The sequence below is a fragment of the Oncorhynchus kisutch genome, linkage group LG3 (genome assembly GCF_002021735.2).
Source record: "Oncorhynchus kisutch isolate 150728-3 linkage group LG3, Okis_V2, whole genome shotgun sequence".
NCBI classification, from domain to species: Eukaryota; Metazoa; Chordata; class Actinopteri; order Salmoniformes; family Salmonidae; genus Oncorhynchus; species Oncorhynchus kisutch.
In genome coordinates, this window is record NC_034176.2 from 59,392,723 (window position 1) to 59,413,455 (window position 20,733).

Here is a 20,733-nt window from a genome sequence, read left to right on the forward strand (position 1 = left end):
TGTCCACGTATTCTAAGTCAGAGCCGTCCAGAGTAGTGATGTTGGACAGGCGGGTAGGTGCAGGTAGCGATCGGTTGAAGAGCATGCATTTAGTTTTACTTGTATTTAAGAGCAATTGGAGGCCACGGAAGGAGAGTTGTATGGCATTGAAGCTTGCCTGGAGGGTTGTTAACACAGTGTCCAAAGAAGGGCCGGAAGTATACAGAATGGTGTCGTCTGCGTAGAGGTGGATCAGGGACTCACCAGCAGCAAGAGCGACCTCATTGATGTATACAGAGAAGAGAGTCGGTCCAAGAATTGAACCCTGTGGCACCCCCATAGAGACTGCCAGAGGTCCGGACAGCAGACCCTCCGACTTGACACACTGAACTCTATCAGAGAAGTAGTTGGTGAACCAGGCGAGGCAATCATTTGAGAAACCAAGGCTGTCGAGTCTGCCGATGAGGATATGGTGATTGACAGAGTCGAAAGCCTTGGCCAGATCAATGAATACGGCTGCACAGTAATGTTTCTTATCGATGGCGGTTAAGATATCGTTTAGGACCTTGAGCGTGGCTGAGGTGCACCCATGACCAGCTCTGAAACCAGATTGCATAGCAGAGAAGGTATGGTGAGATTCGAAATGGTCGGTAATCTGTTTGTTGACTTGGCTTTCGAAGACCTTAGAAAGGCACGGTAGGATAGATATAGGTCTGTAGCAGTTTGGGTCAAGAGTGTCCCCCCCTTTGAAGAGGGGGATGACCGCAGCTGCTTTCCAATCTTTGGGAATCTCAGACGACACGAAAGAGAGGTTGAACAGGCTAGTAATAGGGGTGGCAACAATTTCGGCAGATAATTTTAGAAAGAAAGGGTCCAGATTGTCTAGCCCGGCTGATTTGTAGGGGTCCAGATTTTGCAGCTCTTTCAGAACATCAGCTGAATGGATTTGGGAGAAGGAGAAATGGGGAAGGCTTGGGCGAGTTGCTGTTGGGGGTGCAGTGCTGTTGTCCGGGGTAGGAGTAGCCAGGTGGAAAGCATGGCCAGCCGTAGAAAAATGCTTATTGAAATTCTCAATTATGGTGGATTTATCAGTGGTGACAGTGTTTCCTATCTTCAGTGCAGTGGGCAGCTGGGAGGAGGTGTTCTTATTCTCCATGGACTTTACAGTGTCCCAGAACTTTTTTGAGTTAGTGTTGCAGGAAGCAAATTTCTGCTTGAAAAAGCTAGCCTTGGCTTTTCTAACTGCCTGTGTATAATGATTTCTAGCTTCCCTGAACAGCTGCATATCACGGGGGCTGTTCGATGCTAATGCAGAACGCCATAGGATGTTTTTGTGTTGGTTAAGGGCAGTCAGGTCTGGGGAGAACCAAGGGCTATATCTGTTCCTGGTTCTAAATTTCTTGAATGGGGCATGTTTATTTAAGATGGTTAGGAAGGCATTTAAAAAAAATATCCAGGCATCCTCTACTGACGGGATGAGATCAATATCCTTCCAGGATACCCCGGCCAGGTCGATTAGAAAGGCCTGCTCGCAGAAGTGTTTCAGGGAGCGTTTTACAGTGATGAGTGGAGGTCGTTTGACCGCTGACCCATTACGGATGCAGGCAATGAGGCAGTGATCGCTGAGATCTTGGTTGAAGACAGCAGAGGTGTATTTAGAGGGGAAGTTGGTTAGGATGATATCTATAAGGGTGCCCGTGTTTAAGGTTTTGGGGAGGTACCTGGTAGGTTCATTGATTATTTGTGTGAGATTGAGGGCATCAAGTTTAGATTGTAGGATGGCTGGGGTGTTAAGCATGTTCCAGTTTAGGTCGCCTAGCAGCACGAACTCTGAAGATAGATGGGGGGCAATCAGTTCACATATGGTGTCCAGAGCACAGCTGGGGGCAGAGGGTGGTCTATAGCAGGCGGCAACGGTGAGAGACTTGTTTTTAGAGAGGTGGATTTTTAAAAGTAGAAGTTCAAATTGTTTGGGTACAGACCTGGATAGTAGGACAGAACTCTGCAGGCTATCTTTGCAGTAGATTGCAACACCGCCCCCTTTGGCAGTTCTATCTTGTCTGAAAAATGTTGTAGTTTGGAATTAAAACTTCTGAATTTTTGGTGGTCTTCCTAAGCCAGGATTCAGACACAGCTAGAACATCCGGGTTGGCAGAGTGTGCTAAAGCAGTGAATAGAACAAACTTAGGGAGGAGGCTTCTAATGTTAACATGCATGAAACCAAGGCTATTACGGTTACAGAAGTCATCAAAAGAGAGCGCCTGGGGAATAGGAGTGGAGCTAGGCACTGCAGGGCCTGGATTCACCTCTACATCGCCAGAGGAACATAGGAGGAGTAGAATAAGGGTACGGCTAAAAGCTATGAGAATTGGTCGTCTAGAACGTCTGGAACATAGAGTAAAAGGAGGTTTCTGGGGGCGATAAAATAGCATCAAGGTATAATGTACAGACAAATGTATGGTAGGATGTGAATACAGTGGAGGTAAACCTAGGTATTGAGTGATGAAGAGAGAGATATTGTCTCTAGAAACATCGTTGAAACCAGGAGATGTCATTGCATGTGTGGGTGGTGGAACTAATAGGTTGGATAAGGTATAGTGAGCAGGACTAGAGGCTCTACAGTGAAATAAGCCAATAAACACTAACCAGAACAGAAATGGACAAGACATATTGACATTAAGGATAGGCATGCTTAGTCGAGTGATCAAAAGGGTCCGGTGAGTGGAGAGGTTGGTTGGTGATTTAGACAGCTAGCCAGGGCATCGGTAGCAAGCTAGCATAGGATGGAGGTCTGTTAGCCACCCCTTACGTTCCGTCAGTAGATTAGTGGGGTTCCGTGTGGTAGAGGGGATTAATCCAAATCACACAACAACAACAAAAATAAAAACAATAGATATAGTTATAGAGGCCCAAGAAGAAAAGATAATAATAATAATTTAAAAAATAATTTAAAAAATAATAATAATAAAAATAAAAAAAATATAAAAAAAAATTGTCCGATTGTCTATTCAGATAGCAGCCGGTAAGACAGCTAACGGTTAGCAGGCCGCAGATGGGCGTTCAGGTAACGTCGCGACGGAGGAGCCGGCCGAATAACTCCTTCGGGTAGATAACGTCGGCAGTCCAGTTGTGAAGGCTCGGTGGGGCTCCGCGAAGGCAGTAAAACGGGTCCGGATAGGTGACTGCAGCCCAGGTGTGATTGATGGAACTCAGGAGTGATTGACGGAGCTTGCTAGCTCCGGAATAATTGATGTTTGCTCCGGAATCGACGAAGGCCGATGGTCACACGGATAGCAGCTAGCTAGCTGTGAGATCCGGGTATGAATGTCCAGGGACATGGAGAGAAAAATTGGTCCGGTATGTTCCGTTCCGAGCCGCGCTGCGCCGTACAGAACTGGCGATAGATTTTCGAGCTAAAGGATAGCTGATGACCACAAACCGTGGTTAGCTGAATATTAACGATTTGCCAGTAAAGGAGCTAACTAGCTTCTGGATTAGCTTCTGGCTAGTTTCAGGCTAGCTTCTTGGAGTTTCTGGCTAGCTTCTTGGAGGATTACAGATCTGAGGTAAATAATACTTTTTTATAAATATACATTGGTGAGGCGGGTTGCAGGAGAGTGTTTTGAAGATGAGTTGATGGAAAATAAAAATAAAATGTATGTGAAAAAGTTGTAAATATATATATATACAGGACACGACAAGACGAGGACAAAAGACGTCTGAACTGCTATGCCACCTTGGAGAAAGTGTGTGTGTGTGTGTGTGTGTGGATATAGTACTAGTGGATTGGATGGTCAGTGTGTGTGTGGGTGGATATAGTACTAGTGGAATGGAAGGTCAGTGTGTGTGTGTGTGTGTGTGTGTGGATATAGTACTAGTGGAATGGAAGGTCAGTGTGTGGGTGGATATAGTACTAGTGGAACGGAAGGTCAGTGTGTGTGTGTGTGTGTGAATATAGTACTAGTGGAATGGCAGGTCAGTGTGTGTGTGTGTGAATATAGTACTAGTGGAATGGCAGGTCAGTGTGTGTGTGTGTGTGTGTGTGTGTGTGTGTGTGTGTGTGTGTGTGTGTGTGTGTGTGTGTGTTTGGATACGGTACTAGTGGAATGGAAGGTCAGTGTGTGTGTGTGGATATAGTACTAGTGGAAGGAAGGTCAGTGTGTGTGTGTGTGCGAATATAGTACTAGTGGAACGGAAGGTCAGTGTGTGTGTGTGTGAATATAGTACTAGTGGAATGGAAGGTCAATGTGTGTGTGTATATAGTACTAGTGGAATGGAAGGTCAGTGTGTGTGTGTATATAGTACTAGTGGAATGGAAGGTCAATGTGTGTGTGTGTGGATATAGTACAAGTGGAATGGAAGGTCAGTGTGTTTGGATGTAACTGACGGGTGGATTTGGTGTTTACATGCTATAACAGTATGGGTTTGGTAAATCAGAATCACAAACAACAATTATAGATTTTTCATATTGTCTAAGTCTCCATGCACACACACCATGAGGAGAAGCAGTAAACCAATGTGCTGTGACTTTGATTCCCTTCCTCATTTGCATTGTTTTGACAAGCCAAATTAGGGTGGGCACACTAATTGGATAACAAGCAGGGCAGTCAGACAGAAGCGGGGTAGAGACATGTTGACCGGGTCACAGGAAAAGTGGAGTCTGGGTTAGCTTTACTGATAGCCCCACTGACAAGAACGGGGTATGCTACTTTGATGTGAGAGCAATTGCAAGATATATCTAATTAAAAAACAATTTAAATCGCTGATCGTGTTAGTACTTAAGCAGACTGCAAGTGTCAGGGTTTAAATGGATTATGCCTACCCCTTGTGCCAGACTGCCATTGACCTACAGTGTGAGGAGCACCAAATGATCATGTCTGCTGTGTTAGTGTGACTTCTTTTACACATACACACACTCCACCGCCCTGAAGAGTGTACGGTCATCCTCACTGAAACAACTCACATCTATCACATAAAATATCCTGACATCATAAAGCTGCCCTTTTAATGATGATTAGCATTCCTTAATGGATTTAGGTGGTCTGCTATCCCTTTCGCTATCCCTTCTGCCAGTGAGCACTCCCTTGAGTTAGATAGCAATGAGGGTAAGCCAATGAGGGTAAGCCATTTTCATTAGTGACCTCCTTTCTCTTTCTAGAAATACCCCCCATGACTGCAACACACACCTCCAGTTCTAAGCGGTGTGATGTTCTTCTCCTGACGGGGGCTATATTATTAAGCAAGGAAACCATTGCACAAGAAACTGTGTGAAACAGTGTTAACCAGCGGGGCACTTGCTTTCACTGTATGAGAGAGTGGGTGGGCGGACTGCCTGGGTAGAACCAATCATATGTAAAAATAGCCCCCTAGACGCTCTAGAAATATCCTAACTCTTCAGAGAAAACACAGGTCTTTCATCATCTTTACTAAAACATGAACTCTACAAAGTACACAATGCTCTCATTAGTAGGAGATTACGTCTCAAGTGTGTATAAACCGGTGCCACAAAGGCTAGTATGTACTGAAAAACAGTAAGTGGCATACTTGTACACTCTCAACCCTGTGCACAATGGAGAGGGCTGAAAAGAAATCACTATTCCTCAAAATGGCTGCCTATTTACCTGCTCCTTGATGCCACTGACAGATGCTGCCAGGGAGTAATAAGACAGGAAGAGGACATCTGAGGAGGCGATTAAAAGAAACGTGCATAATGCAAACTAACTCTGGGGAGTTCAAATGCAAACCACAACTACCAAGTTGCGCGACTGTTGCAAAATACACTAACGGTCGAAAGTTTTAGAACACCTACTCATTCAAGTGTTTTTCAGATTTTTTAAAACTATTTTCTACTTTGTAGAATAATAGTGAAAGACATCAAAACCATACAATAACACATATGGAATCAAGTAGTAACCAAAAAAGTGTGAAACCAATGAGACTATATTTAATTTTTCAAAGTAGTCACCCTTTGCCTTGATGACAGCTTCGCATACTTTTGGCATTCTCTCAACCAGCTTCATGAGGTAGTCACCTGGAACGTGTAATTTCTTTCCTTCTTAATGCATTTGAGCCAATCAGATGTGTTGTGACAAGGTAGGTGGGGTATACAGAAGATTGCCCTATTTGGTAAAAGACCAAGTCCATATTATGGCAAGAACAGCTCAAATAAGCAAAGAGAAACAACAGTCCATCATTACTATAAGACATGAAGGTCAATTAATATGGAAAATGTAAAGAACTTTGAAAGTTTCTTCAAGTGCAGTCACAAAAACCATCAAGCGCTATGATGAAAATGGCTCTTATGAGGACCGCCACAGGAATGGAAGACCCAGAGTTACCTCTGCTGCAGAGGATACGTTCATTTGAGTTGCCAGCCTCAAATTGCACTCCTCTTTCTCTTCTGGTTAGAGCCAGTTTACGCTGTACTGTGAAAGGAGTAGGACACAGCATTGTATGAGATCTTCAGGTTCTTGGCAATTTCTCACATGGAATAGCCTTCAATTCACAGAACAAGAATAGACTGATGAGTTCCCGAAGAAAGTACTTTGTTTCTGGACATTTTGAGCCTGTAATTGAACCCACAATTGCTGATGCTCCAGATACTCAACTAGTCTAAAAGAAGGCCAGTTTATTTGCTTCTTTAAATCAGAAAAACAGTTTTCAGCTGTGCTAACATAACTGCAAAAGGGTTTTCTAATTATCAATTAATCTTTTAAAATGATAATCTTGGATTAGCTAACACAACGTGGCATTGGAACACAGGAGTGATGGTTGCCATACTTTGAAGCTCATGCTATATTCTGGCTGGTATAGTTGAAATTCATCCTTTCGGCGTGTTGACCGTCACTTTCACGTTGAAATTCGATGCTGATTTTGTTAGGTTACCTGAGCCCTTTTAACGTAGGACCGTCACCCTAACGTCCTCAGACAGAAAGTTACATTTTCGTCACAGAGAGGGCTGTGTTTCAGACAACCCATGTCTGTTCACTTGGACTGGGGCTTCTGAGTGAGCAGAGTGGTGTTCTTCTAAAGCAAAAAAATTACATTTCATTTTTTCAAAAATAGTTTCATATTTAAACATAAATTGCACAGCAATTCCATATGAATCTGATAACTACAATGTGTAGATTTTCCAAGATACAGTTTATGTCATCCTATCATCAGTAATCATGTCTCAGACGCCAACCGAACTAACATCATACTCATTAAGTCCCAACGCATATTTTCAACTGGTTGGATTACCGAAATATGGTTCCATTTCCCATCTTTTGATGTCACCAGACTCTCTATGTTAACAAAGGGATTTTCAATAGTCACATCGCTAGAGTCGAGAGAGGAAAACGGGGAAAGGTATTTATGGGGGTCATAAACCTCCCCAACTCAGGCCAACGTCATGACAGAAATAATGCACTCTAGAATGCCCTTCTAGCCAATCAGAAAAACAGCATTCAACAATGCCATTGTATAATTCAGCAATAAGGTAGGCCTGAAGGGGTGTGGTGTATGGCCAGCATACCACAGCTAAGGGCTGTTCTTAGACACGACGCAACCCACGAGGTGCCTTACTGCCATTACAAAACTAGTTACAAAAGGTAATTAGAACAGTAAACAAGTCATTTTGTGTCATACCCGTGGCTTTCAGCCAATCAGCATTCAGGGCTCGAATGACCTGGTTTATAATTCAAAATATAGCTTTTTTTGCAGAATATTACAGCCACTATTCCATGTGTTCTACATGTAAGCACGTGCGGCAGCATAGGATACTGAGCACAGACAAGTAAAATAATACAACTTAAAATTATGATAGTTCTTTTGAAATTAAATTATATTAAAAAAATTTTTTTATGAACTGTTATAAGAAAATAATAATGCATTTCTTTGTGATGGTGTACAACACTTGTGGTGTTTTGTGGTTTTACATATAGCCTACAGTAACAAACTAATGACAATTTTATTTTGTTTGTATTTTAAATGGTAGGCCTACCTAAAACCTTCCTAAACACAAGCAAATTATATAATTTTTGCAATAGCATTAGTGTTTAATATTTTCTCCAACATCGACAAATTTACCTTCCTGGGAAATTTGCAACCACACCGGTAATATCCCGGTATTGCTTTTCAAACTGAAAATGCTATTTAAAAGCATAATAGCAGTCATGGTTTTACCACTGTAAATGGAGAAATATAGACAAGAATCTATATAGTTTCTTGTTGTAATTGGCACAATTTAATCAACTCAAAGTTTTGTCAAAGTCACCACACTACTTTGTTGATGTATCCTAAACGTAGGTTACTATCCTACAGCTTAGTGGAAATTACATTCGTTTCAGCTTACCTTTGACTGAAAGATGTCACCCAGCTTGTTGTCTCTCCCCTGGCATATGGCTATCAGTGGGATTTAGGAAGGTTGTGGCTGTTTTTACATGATGATATGATAACCTGCTTATTGCAGTGACTGTCACAGAGAACATCTCCGGCTAAACAAATAGGCTTAGTAGAGGAGATTCAGCACCATGGATAGCGCCGCGGTTGATCAAAGTCCTGCAAACCTGACTCATCAAGCCCATGCACTTGCATTGTTCTATGATGTTACTATAACAAATGTTGCAAATGTCTATTTCCTCGAGCGCGTTTGTGGACACAATGTATTGGACATTTTGTTAACAGTGAGTAGCTGCAGTTTATATGTTCATCCTCTACCAGTGCCACTAAGCTAGTTTGGGGATTTGTGAATGTGAGATGGAGATCGCCTTCAGTAACTGAGTCGAGATGTCACGTGTAGCCTAGCATTGCAATTTATAGAAGTCATGTAAGTAAGGGCCATTTTCTATTGGGGACTTTAAGTTGAGTAGGCGGAATATGGTCGGCTGCTTGCGTTGTGATGACTGGTCTAATGTATGAATGAAGCTAAAGTTGATGTCAGTTTCGGGCAGCTATTCACACATGCATATTTTGTATTTTTGCATTAGTGCAGCATAAAAATGGTAGGCCATATTATTGGTCCACAACATTAGAATTCTCGGGAAATGGCAGGTGCTTGGTCGGGACAGTCTCGAGATACCGCTTACTGGTATTAAACCCTAAACAGCATATATTTATTATACTGTTAGAATGCATTGGCTCAGAACGGGATAACTAGATGTCTCGCTTTTCTAGTGTTAGTATTCAGAGTAGAGAAACACATGATTTTTGTATGACTTCGGGTCCAAATTCTACAAAGATCCAGCAAAAAAAAAAAAGGACCATATACATTTCAGGTAAAATAACAACCCATTGCTCGTCTTCCAGGATAAATTAGCTAGCAATAGCAAGATAGCTAAATGTCAATGCATGTCATGTGTGTTTTATATTCGCTCAAATTAATATAGTTGTTTCACAGTTGGTTTTAATATTTTAACCTGCGTGTCATGATCGCTTCTGGTGTGGATGGACAAAATCAACATGCGCACGATGGCACATGGGCGTGTCCGGTGTAGTCAGTATGTTATGAAAGCAAACAAACGCAAACCCACCCAACCACATCCAAGCTAAATCTCCCTCCCTCCCACAGTGAGAGGATGGTAGGTGTTTGATGAGTGCTGGTGCGTCGTGATATGATTGGCAGCTGAGAGAGGCGAGCGAAGGGAAAAGAACACACCTACTGATCTGCAAGATGGGCATGATTCCCCAGAAGGAGACGATTCACAGCTTCAAAAGCACTGCTGCCAGCCATACTCAAAGTCTGTGTCTGTCTTCAGAGACAGCTGGAGATCAAAGACTTTCCAAACAACATTAGCAAGCTGAGACCACATTGACCACAACACACCTGTCATTCATCTCAGAGACAAGCTGTAAGGTCAGAGAGACTGGCCTCAATTGGTCATGGTTGTGGCTTCAAATGCATGGTCAAGTTCAATTCCATAGACCGCCACCAAAAGTTATGTTATAGAAACGCTGCTATGACTGGTTTGTTTGAGTCGAGCATAGATGTTCACTTTGGGCCTGAGCTATTTGACTGAATCAGTCCTCTCCTGATATGATTTGAATCGACAAATGAATACTAATGCATTCTCTCATCATGTACTTAATAAATAGATCAATTCATTATGCTAGTAGTGTTGGACTTAACGTAATCCTTTTGTCTGTCCTAGTCTGTCGGGACGTACAGTGGGAGGGACAAACCATTGAACTCAGTTACAAAAATCAATAAGCCAGAATAAATGGACTTAGACTTGAAAAGGTTTCGGGAGAATGCTGTGGGCCATAAGCCCTTGTCAACCCCCCCTACCCTTGTCCAAACATCTTCACCATAAATCAACATGTCGTGCCGCCCCTCGTCCCACTCCAACCATTGTGCCCAAGAGCCAAAACCGTTTAATGCAGAACGTTAATTATATTTCAAACTAAACGGATGGAGAACGCCGGCTATTATCTCCAGGCTGAGCTGTGGCGGTCCGTCGATCATGTTTCTCTCATGGCGGGGAGCGACTTTGATCTGCAAAGCGGGGAGAATGGAAGAGGGGGAAAGAAAGAAAAACACTCAAGTTTTAATGGCTCTCCAGTGTGCTTAACGGAGAGGGAGAAGCCATGTCATGAGATACTATCCAACATGATCAATGGAAAGGGAAATCGCTACATCTGGGGATTCTTCACTGTCAAAGTTAGTGTGCTCCTGGCTGCCGGTGGGCTGGTCCACTGCTCCCGAGGTAGGAGACCGAAGACTGGAACAAGTAGAGCTCCTTCCTCGCCTACACAAACTGTGTTGATTATATTATTACAAACAGCCACTTCATTTGTGGAGGACGGTAAGTGAGATGCCAACGTGCTGCACAGCAAGATACCTTCCTGATGAAAAATAAGAGACTATTGTTAAAAGTAGTCTCCTTTCCGCCATTATTATTGGCATTTCAGAAAATGGAATTATATGAATTAAGGAACAGCAGCAAATGGTGGTAAGCGACGGGCTAAACATAGAGATACTTAGGGGACGCTAGCCAAAGAGCGCAGCATTTGGCTGAATCAGAAAGCCAAGCTGAGTATTGTAGCAATTTCTTGAAAGAGGAAAAAAGGTCCACGGACCATGGACACAGGGATGGTTGCAGTTGGCTGAAATGGAGCAGATGGCCGGATGCTGTCCAGGGGGGACACAGTAACTAATTTGGTTCCTGGTTTCTGGACACATTAAGAAAAGCAGATTAGATGTGCCAAGAGTGGTGGCGGGTTGGTCGTTGGTATTGCAATCCGTGTGTCTCATAAGACCCTTGCCCTGGGGAAGGTCACAGGTCAACATGGCAGCTGCTGCTTTTCAAGTATCAATCTCCTGTAACCCGGTGGATGCAAAGGCATGCTTCACTGTTGATTGTGTTCATATGGCTCTTTGATGTACACAACACACTGATCTGAGGGAATCCCAGCAATATCTAATATTAAAGTGACACATGCTGAGACCGACCTTAATGCTCCTTTGTTTTTAATCTAATCTGAAAATACTGTGCTATACAGTGATATGTGCTCAAGATAATTCCATAGCATTGATGATGCCAGGGCTTGGTGCTCGTCTATTCATGCTCTGGTTTGGGAGAGTGGTTGTGTGTCATCTTTACAGTAAAGAAGGTGTATACACTAGCATGGCAGGTGCCCGAGTTACATTATGGCATAGTTTTTGGGGACGTACAGTAGGAGGGACAAACCATTGAATTCAGTTACAATAAGCCAGAATAAATTGACTTTGACTTGAAAAGGTTAGGAGAGAATGCTGTAGGCCATAAGCCCTTGTCAGCCCCCCTACCCTTGTCCAAACATCTTCACCATAAATCAACATGTCATGCCGCCCCTCGTCCCACTCCAACCATTGTGCCCAAGAGCCCAAACCATTAACGCAGAACGTTAATTAATTTTCAAACTAAACGGGTGGAGCACGCCGGCTATTATCTCCGGGATGAGCTGTGGCGGTCCAGTCGATCATGTTTCTCTCATGGCGGGGAGCGACTTTGATCTGCAAAGCGGGGAGAATGGAAGGGAAAGAAAGAAAAAACCCAATGTTCCTCACTGTGAGCGAGGAATCTGGCAAACCCTCTCGCAAACTCATTGCCATCCTGTATAGAAGGTGTCAAGGGTGCAAGTGAGGAGAGAAAGACACTGGGTAAAATGAATAAGAACACAATGAAAGCAGAAAGAGCGAGAGACATTGCCCCTGACTGAGTTTCTCCAGTCTAAGAACAGTCGGTGAGAGGGAGAGAGTGAGTCACAAGCTTAGCCTTCAGCGCAGACAAACCGGTAGCGACTCCCGGACAAAGATTGAGTTCAGACTGCAGGTGAACCAGTCTGAAAGGCCTGGGGCCAGTGACACACAGACAGCCCTCTCAGTTCTCTCAGCCCAAGCTCCAGATTGAGTTCTGAGTGCACCTCACCTGGACGGAACCCCCTGCTGCTTCCCCTGAGTGTCTCTCAGCTCCCAAAACACCATTCACAGGTGTCGAGAAGAGGAGTAAGGGGTGAAATGGGGACACAACAGCTCTCTCCTTCTCCTGAGATATTATTCCTTTTAGAAATAAGTGTCGGACTCTGCTGCTCTCCCACTGAGAAAGACTGTCATTAGAAGTCTTATCCAAAAATGAGCTGCTGGTATTACATCGCCACGTTAGTGAATAATAGACATTTTAAATAAATTGGCTGACATAAACAAGTTACTAAAACAGATAGAAAATGTGTACTAATGGATTATAAAACAGTAGAAGGCTAGAAAGGAGAGAGTAAGACTTCAAACTGTATATATATGAGTGTGCTTAAAGTGCATTGAAAGGGCTCTGGGGTGATGTACAGTCGTGGCCAAAAGTTTTGAGAATGACACAAATATTAATTTCCACAAAGTTTGCTGCTTCAGTGTCTTTAGATATTTTTGTCAGATGTTTTTTGGAATACTGAAGTATAATTACAAGCATTTCATAAGTGTCAAAGGCTTTTATTGACAATTACATGAAGTTGATGCAAAGAGTCAATATTTGCAGTGTTGACCCTTCTTTTTCAAGAGCTCTGCAATCCGCCCTGGCATGCTGTCAATTAACTTCTGGACCACATCCTGACTGATGGCAGCCCATTCTTGCATAATCCATGCTTGGAGTTTGTCAGAATTTGTGGGTTTTTGTATGTCCACCCGCCTCTTGAGGATTGACCACAAGTTCTCAATGGGATTAAGGTCTGGGGAGTTTCCTGACCATGGACCCAAAATATCGATGTTTTGTTCCTCGAGCCACTTAGTTATCACTTTTGCCTTATGGCAAGGTGCTCCATCATGCTGGAAAAGGCATTGTTCGTCACCAAACTGTTCCTGGATGGTTGGGAGAAGTTGCTCCTGGAGGATGTGTTGGTACTATTCTTTATTCATGGCTGTGTTCTTAAGCAAAATTGTGAGTGAGCCCACTCCCTTGGCTGAGAAGCAACCCCACACATGAATGGTCTCAGGATGCTTTACTGTTGACATGACACAGGACTGATGGTAGCGCTCACCTTATCATCTCCAGATAAGCTTTTTTCCGGATGCCCCAATCAATCGGAAAGGGGATTCAGAGAAAATTACTTTACTCCAGTCCTCAGCAGTCCAATCCCTGTACCTTTTGCAGAATATCAGTCTGTCCCTGATGTTTTTCCTGGAGAGAAGTGGCTTCTTTGCTGCCCTTCTTGACACCAGGCCATCCTCCAAAAGTCTTCGCCTCACTGTGCGTGCAGATGCACTCACACCTGCCTGCTGCCACTCCTGAGCAAGCTCTGTACTGGTGGTGCCCAGATCCCGAAGCCGAATCAACTTTAGGAGACGGTCCTGGCGCTTTCTGGACTTTCTTGGGCGCCCTGAAGCCTTCTTCACAACAATTGAACCACTCTCCTTGAAGTTCTTGATGATCCTTTTTGATGATCCCTTTTTGTGCAAAGCAATGATGATGGCACGTGTTTCCTTGCAGGTAACCATGGTTGACAGAGGAAGAACAATGATTCCAAGCACCACCCTCCTTTTGAAGCTTCCAGTCTGTTATTCGAACTCAATCAGCATGACAGAGTGATCTCCAGCCTTGTTCTCGTCAACACAAACACACACGTGTTAACGAGAGAATCACTGACATGTCAGCTGGTCCTTTTGTGGCAGGGCTGAAATGCAGTGGAAATGTTTTTAGAGGATTCAGTTCATTTGAATGGCAAATAGGGACTTTGCAATTAATTGCAATTAATCTGATCACTCTTCATAACATTCTTGAGTATATGCAAATTGCCATCATACAAACTGAGGCAGCAGACTTCGTGAAATGTAATATTTGTGTCATTCTCAAAACTTTTGGCCACGACTGTAGACTAATGCCCGAATCGATTAGAGCACCATGCTCTTCCCTACTTTGTTGGTTGAAAACTGTATAAAGGAGGATACAAGAGTGCAAAACACTTCAATAACTTAAGAATGGAAAATACACCTGGCTTACATTCAGATTGCTCGACTGCTTCTGCTCTCAGACCACTGGATTTGTGGGTTTCTCCAGGACGCTCTATGATAAAAAAATATGAAGGTGTTTTAACTGGTGCTTATTCTTCAGCCAAAGGACAGCTGAAAGGGGCTCATTACACTGTCCATCCATAGATCTCAGCATCCCGACCACTCCATTCGAACATATTGATTACTGTCTGTCTGCAACAGAGTTATTATGTGCTTGTCAGCTGCTAAATTGGTAAAATGGGTGAAAGCTTCTCTTCTGTTGGTGTCTGTACAGGAAAAGTAGGGCTACATTTGTGTGTTTGTCGAGTGTTGCAATGAACCACTCATCTTGCTTGGTTCATACAAGAACAAACTAAATGTGTGTCCATCTATGAAGACAGGGAAACAATGTAGGAGACAATCTTTTGAAAGTAGATTCTTATTCCCATCCCTGGCAACTCCGCCCAAAATCCTCTGACAGTTCCCCCGGAGAACATGTTATGTCCAGGTCAGAGCATGTGCTGCAGGAGAACAGCCCCTAGACGTACACACACACACACACACACACACTATGACCCACTGTATAAGGGCAGGCCATCCACTCTTTCTCCTCCTGAACAAGCCGTCAAATGTGTGCTGATGCTCTGGGGAGAAACATCACCGGAGTCACCATGCTGTCATACAGACAGTCACAGTCCCACTAAGTAAACCACTGAAACACTAGAGCACTACTCCATCCTCAGAGAGGTATAGAATCCATGCGGTTTGCTTTGAAGAGGTGTGTGAGATATACACAACATACACTGAGTGTACAAAACATTAAGAACACCTTCCTAATATTGAGTTGCACCCCCTTTTGCACTCAGAACAGCCTCAGTTCATCGGGACATGGACCTTACAAGGTGTCGAAAGCATTCCACAGGGATGGACCATGTTGACTCCAATGCTTCCCACAGCTGTGTTAAGCTGGCAAGATGGAATTATTGATACACACAGAAAACTGTTGTGTTTGAACCCAACAGCAATTCTTGACACAAACCGGTGCGCCTAGCAACTATTGCCATGCCCCATTCAAAGGCACTTAAATCTTTTGTCTTGCCCATTCACCCTCGGAATAGCACACATGCACAATCCATGTCTCAAAACGTAAAAATCCTTCTTCAACCTGTCTCCTCCCCTTCATCTACACTGATTGTGGCTGAAGTGGCATCAATAAGGGATTCTAGTTTTCACCTGGTTAGTCTGTCAGGGGTGTCAAACTCATTCCACGGCGGTCCGAGTGTCTGCAGGTTTTAGTTTTTTCCTTTCAATTACGACCTAAACATCCAGGTGAGGGGAGTTCCTTACTAATTAGTGACCTTAATGAGACAATCAAGGGTGGAAAGAAAACCCACAGATACTCGGCCCTAGGTGAAATGAGTTTGACACGTGGTCTATGTCATGAAAAGAGCAGGTGTTCCTAATGTTTTGTACACTCAGTGTATGAGATCAGCGAAGATCCAACACCATGATAATCAATTTGATAGGTTTGGAGTGAGTGGGATTGAGAGAATGCTGGAGACAGTCACAGCAGGGGGAATAGAAGACAATGGGTGTGTGTGTGTGTGTGTGTGTGCGTGTGTGCTTGGAAACAGAGGGTGAGAGAGTGAGTGACTGTGTGCAGCCAGCAGAGCAGAAACCTCCATCTGGGAGAAGTGTGATGAAGTAATCAAGTGCATATTGTATGATGCAGAGAGGCACCACTCCATACTGCGAGCCCAAAGAGGAGGTACCCAAACTGCCATATCTCTCAACTCCCATTGAACCTGACTACAAAAAAACACTGAATAAAAAAAACCTGTGTCCCTATAGTATGACAAACCATGTGATACTGAACAAAAATATAAAACGCAACATGTGTTGGTCTCATGTTTCATGAGCTGAAATATAAGATCCTGCTGAGTGCAGGAATGCCCACAAGAGCCGTTGCCAGAGAATTGAATGTTCTTTTCTCTACCGTAAGCTGCCTCCAACGTTGTTTTAGAGAATTTGGCAGTACGTCTAACCGGCCTCACAACCGACACTATGTGTATGGCGTTGTGTGGGCGAGTGGTTTGCTGATGTCAACATTGTGAACAAGTGAACAGAGTGGCAGTGGGGTTATGTAATGGGCAGGCATAAGCTACAGACAAAGAACACAATTGCATTTTACTGATGGCAATTTGAATGCAGAGAGATACCGTGACGAGATCCTAAAGCCCGTTGATGTGCCATTCATCCGACGCCGTCGCCTCATGTTTCAGCATGATAATGCACGGCCCATGTCGCAAGAATCTGCACACAATTACTGGAAGCTGAACAGTTCTATCCGTGGCCTGCATACTCACCAGATATGCCACCAATTGAGCATGTTTGGGATGGTCTGGACAGCGTGTTCCAGTTCCTGCCAATATCCAGCAATTTGCACAGCCATTGAAGACCAGTGGGACAACATTACACAGGCCACAATCAACAGTCTGATCACCTCTATGTGAAGGAGATGTGTCGCGCTGCATGAGGCAAATGGTGGTCACACCAGATACTGACTGGTTTTCTGATCCACAACTATTTTTTTAAGGTATCTGTGACCAACAGATGCATATCTGTATTGCCAGTCATGTGAAATCCGTAGATTAGGGCGTGATTTATTTATTTCAATTGACTGATTTCCTTATATGAACTGTAAATCAGTCAAATCTTTCAAATTGTTGCATGTTGCGTTTCTATTTTTGTTCAGTATATTGTTTACCTCTAAACTAATGAATCAACAATGAATCTTCAACTGCTAAGGGCCTGAAACGCATATTTTTCGACCTCCTCGATCCCATTGACACCTCCTCAGACGAGTCAATAAAAGCCTGAGGCTGATGGCTCTGGCATAGAGTGTTGCTCATTAAATTAAAACATGATTATACTATTTGAAAAGGTCAAATGTCAATCTCTTTGGCAGGAAATAGGCTGGAGACTGCCGTGCTTAAACACTGTGTGCTGTGACGCATCAAATGACCCCCCGAGCAGCTATTAGCATTCATCACAGCCAGTCTGCAGAGACGAGAACGGTGCAACGTTTTGCCCTATTCCATGTTACATAGGCGCTTGTTTGTTTTTGACTTCCAGACTTCCAGTGCCCAACACGACACATTGCTCGTTTTCCCAGGAACACAAGGCTTTTTGGGCTCAGTGAATGGTTTTCACTGCCCATCTTAAAATTAAAATACACATTCATTCTGTAAAGATAGGAAGTTTGTGGGCAGGCAGGATTTTCATCCAAAACCCAGCTATAAATAACAAGCGAATGTGAGAGAAAGAATAGAAGAGAGAGAGAGAAAAAAAATAAGAGTGGGAGGCACATTAAACTGGCCAAACATTTGGTAAGCAGAGTCTGTTCGAGCACAGAGTACACTCAACTGCAGACAATTACAAACTAACTAAAAGATGTATGAAAATGTAGGCTAGATCTACGAAATTACAGGCCATGCCCGGGTCTTAGGATGAAACTGGACCATCTGTTTTGATGGTGTTTACACTACACACCATAAACGTGGTCTATAATTATTGACAGGAGAATCATTATCAATCACCACAGCCATCTTCTGTCCATGTTCCCGATCTGGTTTTAAACAAATCACCCTGGATTGGTCATGTATGATGGTTGGGTCAGAGCTTAATATGTGATTAAGTTCCATGGCTTGAAGACGAGGACTTGGTGTGATAGAATGGACCTCCCAGGATGAGGATGGCCCAAAGAGAAGGAGTTAAGCTGCCGGAGAGATTCGACTGACCCTCCGCCAGAAACCGAGGCTCACATGTACGTGTGTGTGTGTGTATGTATGCTTCACGCACAAGCGTGTGTACATAAAGCGTTACAAATGTCCCAGAAATGCTCCACGTCTTCTTAACTATGTCAGTCTTAACATTGTCTATTATGAAGTCGCACAGATGGAACAAAACAATCAGCATGAACATAGGCCTAGCTTTGGCCCTGTCCTGACTGATATCTTATCTCAATCTACGGGCTGCTGATAATCTACACATCCTCTTCCTGCTGTCTGTCCTCTCTGACCGTGCCACCTTATCCCAAGGTCAGGAGTGTTTTAAAGACTGCTGCTGCTAACATTGGCTCTTATCGGTCATGTCCCCATGCTGAAGTGTGACCTGTGGCTTTCACTTCATCACTGAAAACTCATCCATCTAATCTATTTAAATCGAAAGCCATTCAAGGTTAGAATTACATGTTTTATATGGATATTGACACATAATATTGGCCTTCAACGTACAAATCACACTTCATGCAAACTAATCTAATCCAAAAAGCATTGCGGGTCAGTGAACACAAAATAGATCATTGAAAGTCATGGCGATTACCAATGAATTCTTCTCGAACAGAGCCTAATCTGACCCAGCATGAGACCTCTCCCCTAATCCCCATTACATTTTTCCTATGGGTCAGTGTGCCACTCACCTCCCACTGGTATTGCGCAGGATGACCAGGGCGTCAGGGAAGCCGTCCATGTTGTAGTCTCCCAGGTGCAGGGTGATGGGGTTGTGGAGCTCCCCAGCAGGAGGGGTGGTCTGGGGGGGCACAAAGCCCCAGAGAGTCTCCCTCCTCTGGAAATCAGTCAGGACTGGCACCCACTGCAACAGGAGAGAAAACAACGAAGCTGGTTCAGCTCATTGATGATACAGTATACTACACCGAAATGAGACTCGGAGCGAAAAGAATATGAAACAACATGGACTATTATTAACTGCTGGTGTATTTAGCAGAAATGACATCGGGGTGATAGCGGGTTCAGAAGGGTTGATGAATTACCGCCATTAATGCTACAAGTCAAAAGTTAGAAATAAGTGCTAGGGCAGAGGGAATTTCTTCCTTCCTGTTCACAGCAATAAAACAGTCATTTCCCATCAGACCATATTTTGTATTTGAAAAGCGCTGCAGAAATGAGATATATCCCTGTGAAACCCACTATGACTGTGTGGCCTATCCTTGACCTCCCCTGATTATACAGTACTATGATAAATATTGCAGTGAAAGAGACTATATATTGATAGAGATACTCGCCCCCTGCCCTCCCCTGCAAAGCTCTAACAACACATATTCCACCCTTGACAGCTCAACTGAGTAGTCAATAAACCCTGGGGACCTCTCTATCTGACAGTGACTGATGTTCATCATAATAGAATGTGAATGTACAAATATTCATAATAACTACTGTGGGTAAATTCATTATATTCACAAAAATGTATGCACTCACTACTGTACGTCGCTAAGGATAAGAACGCCTGCTAAATATATATTTAAAAGAAAAGTGTCATACTTAATTAGTCATTGAACACTATAACGAATAGTGAATCAAATCCAAGTAAGATTCCCTAATAGTGATGCATCCAATGATAAAAATGGCCAGTCTCACAGAGCGACATCCTCAGATACCATCATTAGTAACCGTTACTGAATAGACGGATGTGAATACGAGAAGTACACAAAGAGCTTTAAAAAGAGAGGGCAGCGGTGATAGGAGCTATTCTTCATGCAGCTGAACGCCTCTCTGTTTTCCTCTCGTCTCCACAAGGCCCACCTATTATTGGAAGCACTGGGGAGGTGGGAATGCTGCGAGTTTAAATATTCATGATGTTAAAAACAGGGAAAAAACAGGTGCATCTCTGCACATTATATCCGCCAGAGTTACCGCCATGAAGGTAGCGGCAATGTCTGCTAATATGGCTGTTCTCCCTCTCTGAATACATAAACACAGGCAACGTATTTACAGACAGAGAAAACGAGCAGCAAGAGAGGAGAGAGTTGAGGCCATAAGAAAGTCTCTCATGAGGAAAGCGTATAGTCTCGTGTGAGTATTTACAGGGGATAGACCTCAGTGCTGGACGGCTGGTGCTCCTTTGATGAATCAGTACCACGTAGGCTCTGATGTATAACCCTGTTGACGTGGTTCCGCTACATGATAGGGCAGGGGAAGACGGCGTGATATGTACAGTATGGCTGCACCGGCAGGGAATGTGTTAGGGATGAGGGCGCGTGGGAAAGGTAAGTGTTTTTGTCTGGACAGTGTGGGTGAAACAATTGGGAGTATGTGTTATGAGCTATGTACAATTTGTGCAAGGTACTGGGGGTGAAATAGCATCTCCATCTTAGGGCTCTTGGCCAGAAAGCCATTCAAACAATCCCACCCAGGTGATTGAGGTGATTGAAGTCCCACTGAGCCGAGCTCAGAACCATGTCTTTATCGGGCCTGGGCGGGGAGTTAAGTGATGCGTCATTGGCTGCAGAGGTCGATTGGCCA

General features: G+C 43.7%; 1 protein-coding gene across 1 annotated transcript in view; it reads right to left on the reverse strand.

Annotated features, from left to right (window-relative positions):
• Positions 1–20,733, reverse strand: part of LOC109886267 (T-cell immunomodulatory protein) — a 120,554-nt gene that overhangs the window by 52,397 nt on the left and 47,424 nt on the right. Inside the window, exon 10 of the mRNA XM_020477989.2 lies at positions 18,894–19,066. Coding sequence (XP_020333578.1) covers positions 18,894–19,066 — 173 coding nt within the window. The remainder of the gene's footprint in view (positions 1–18,893; positions 19,067–20,733) is intronic.